The 925-nt window shown below is 40.2% G+C and overlaps 1 protein-coding gene across 1 annotated transcript in view; it reads left to right on the top strand.

Annotated features, from left to right (window-relative positions):
• LOC107577859 (protein FAM189A1-like) overlaps window positions 1-925 on the top strand; it is a 9,984-nt gene that overhangs the window by 5,107 nt on the left and 3,952 nt on the right. Inside the window, exon 4 of the mRNA XM_016263890.1 lies at window positions 590-722. Coding sequence (XP_016119376.1) covers window positions 590-722 — 133 coding nt within the window. The remainder of the gene's footprint in view (window positions 1-589; window positions 723-925) is intronic.

Here is a 925-nt window from a genome sequence, read left to right as displayed (position 1 = left end):
ATTGGTGGCTGACTAAATACTTTTTTGCCCCACTGTACCTGTAAGCAACTACATAGCAACCACATAGAACACCCTAGCAACCCCACTGCAACACTCTGGCGAACATCCACGACTGCACTTACAAGCACTACTAAAACTTTCTTCTAGTGTGTAATCGAAACAATAACACAGGCTGATGGGCTGCTTGGTTGATGTACGTATTAGTAACACATAATGGAAAAAAGCACATCTGTACAGACCATCTGCTTAGAGGAATGAAGTTTGTCCAAGTCAAAGAAAGCCCTGAATTTGAGAGTCAAAGCAGGTTCCAGTATTTTTTGGATTTGATGTCATTTCCAGTGTCTGAAGGCTGCTCTTTCATCATTTGCACTTGTCATGGAAATGTCTCTGCCATATTGGTGACCTCATATCTTTGAGCTGTTATCGCATGCAGCGCCAGACCACTCAAAAAGACAGATGTAGAAAGGTGCCTGGAAACTTCATCCTCAGTCTCGTACTTTGAATCCAGGCAGTTCTTTAAGTATTAGTAATACCATGTCATCAGATATTATTATGAAACAAACATAATAAATGTGTTTCTGTGTTTCAGAATGAGAAAGGTGATCTCTGTCACTGTTGTTCAGAGATTCCAAGCACGCAGTGCCAAGGGGACAAGTTGATCGAGATCTACGCAGGTCATGCATGTGGCACAATGAGAATTCTGCTCAAGGTGTGTTCATTTTGTAATAAATAATTTTGAGATACATTCATATAAACCCCCACCCCAATTCAGTATTTAGGATTTTCTTCCAATATTTCTATACGCACAGATAGTGTTTGACAGCGCATTTTGCAATTCAGACACTGTTCACGTTAGACCTTCAAACTAAAAAAACGTGCCGCATCCCAGACAAAGATTACTTTGACATAGACAGACTAATTTTGG

This window comes from Sinocyclocheilus grahami, unplaced genomic scaffold (genome assembly GCF_001515645.1).
Source record: "Sinocyclocheilus grahami isolate Dianchi unplaced genomic scaffold, SAMN03320097.WGS_v1.1 scaffold7503.1, whole genome shotgun sequence".
Taxonomy (NCBI): domain Eukaryota; kingdom Metazoa; phylum Chordata; class Actinopteri; order Cypriniformes; family Cyprinidae; genus Sinocyclocheilus; species Sinocyclocheilus grahami.
Note: the sequence above shows the minus strand (reverse complement) of the source record. Positions and strands in the feature narration are given on the sequence as shown.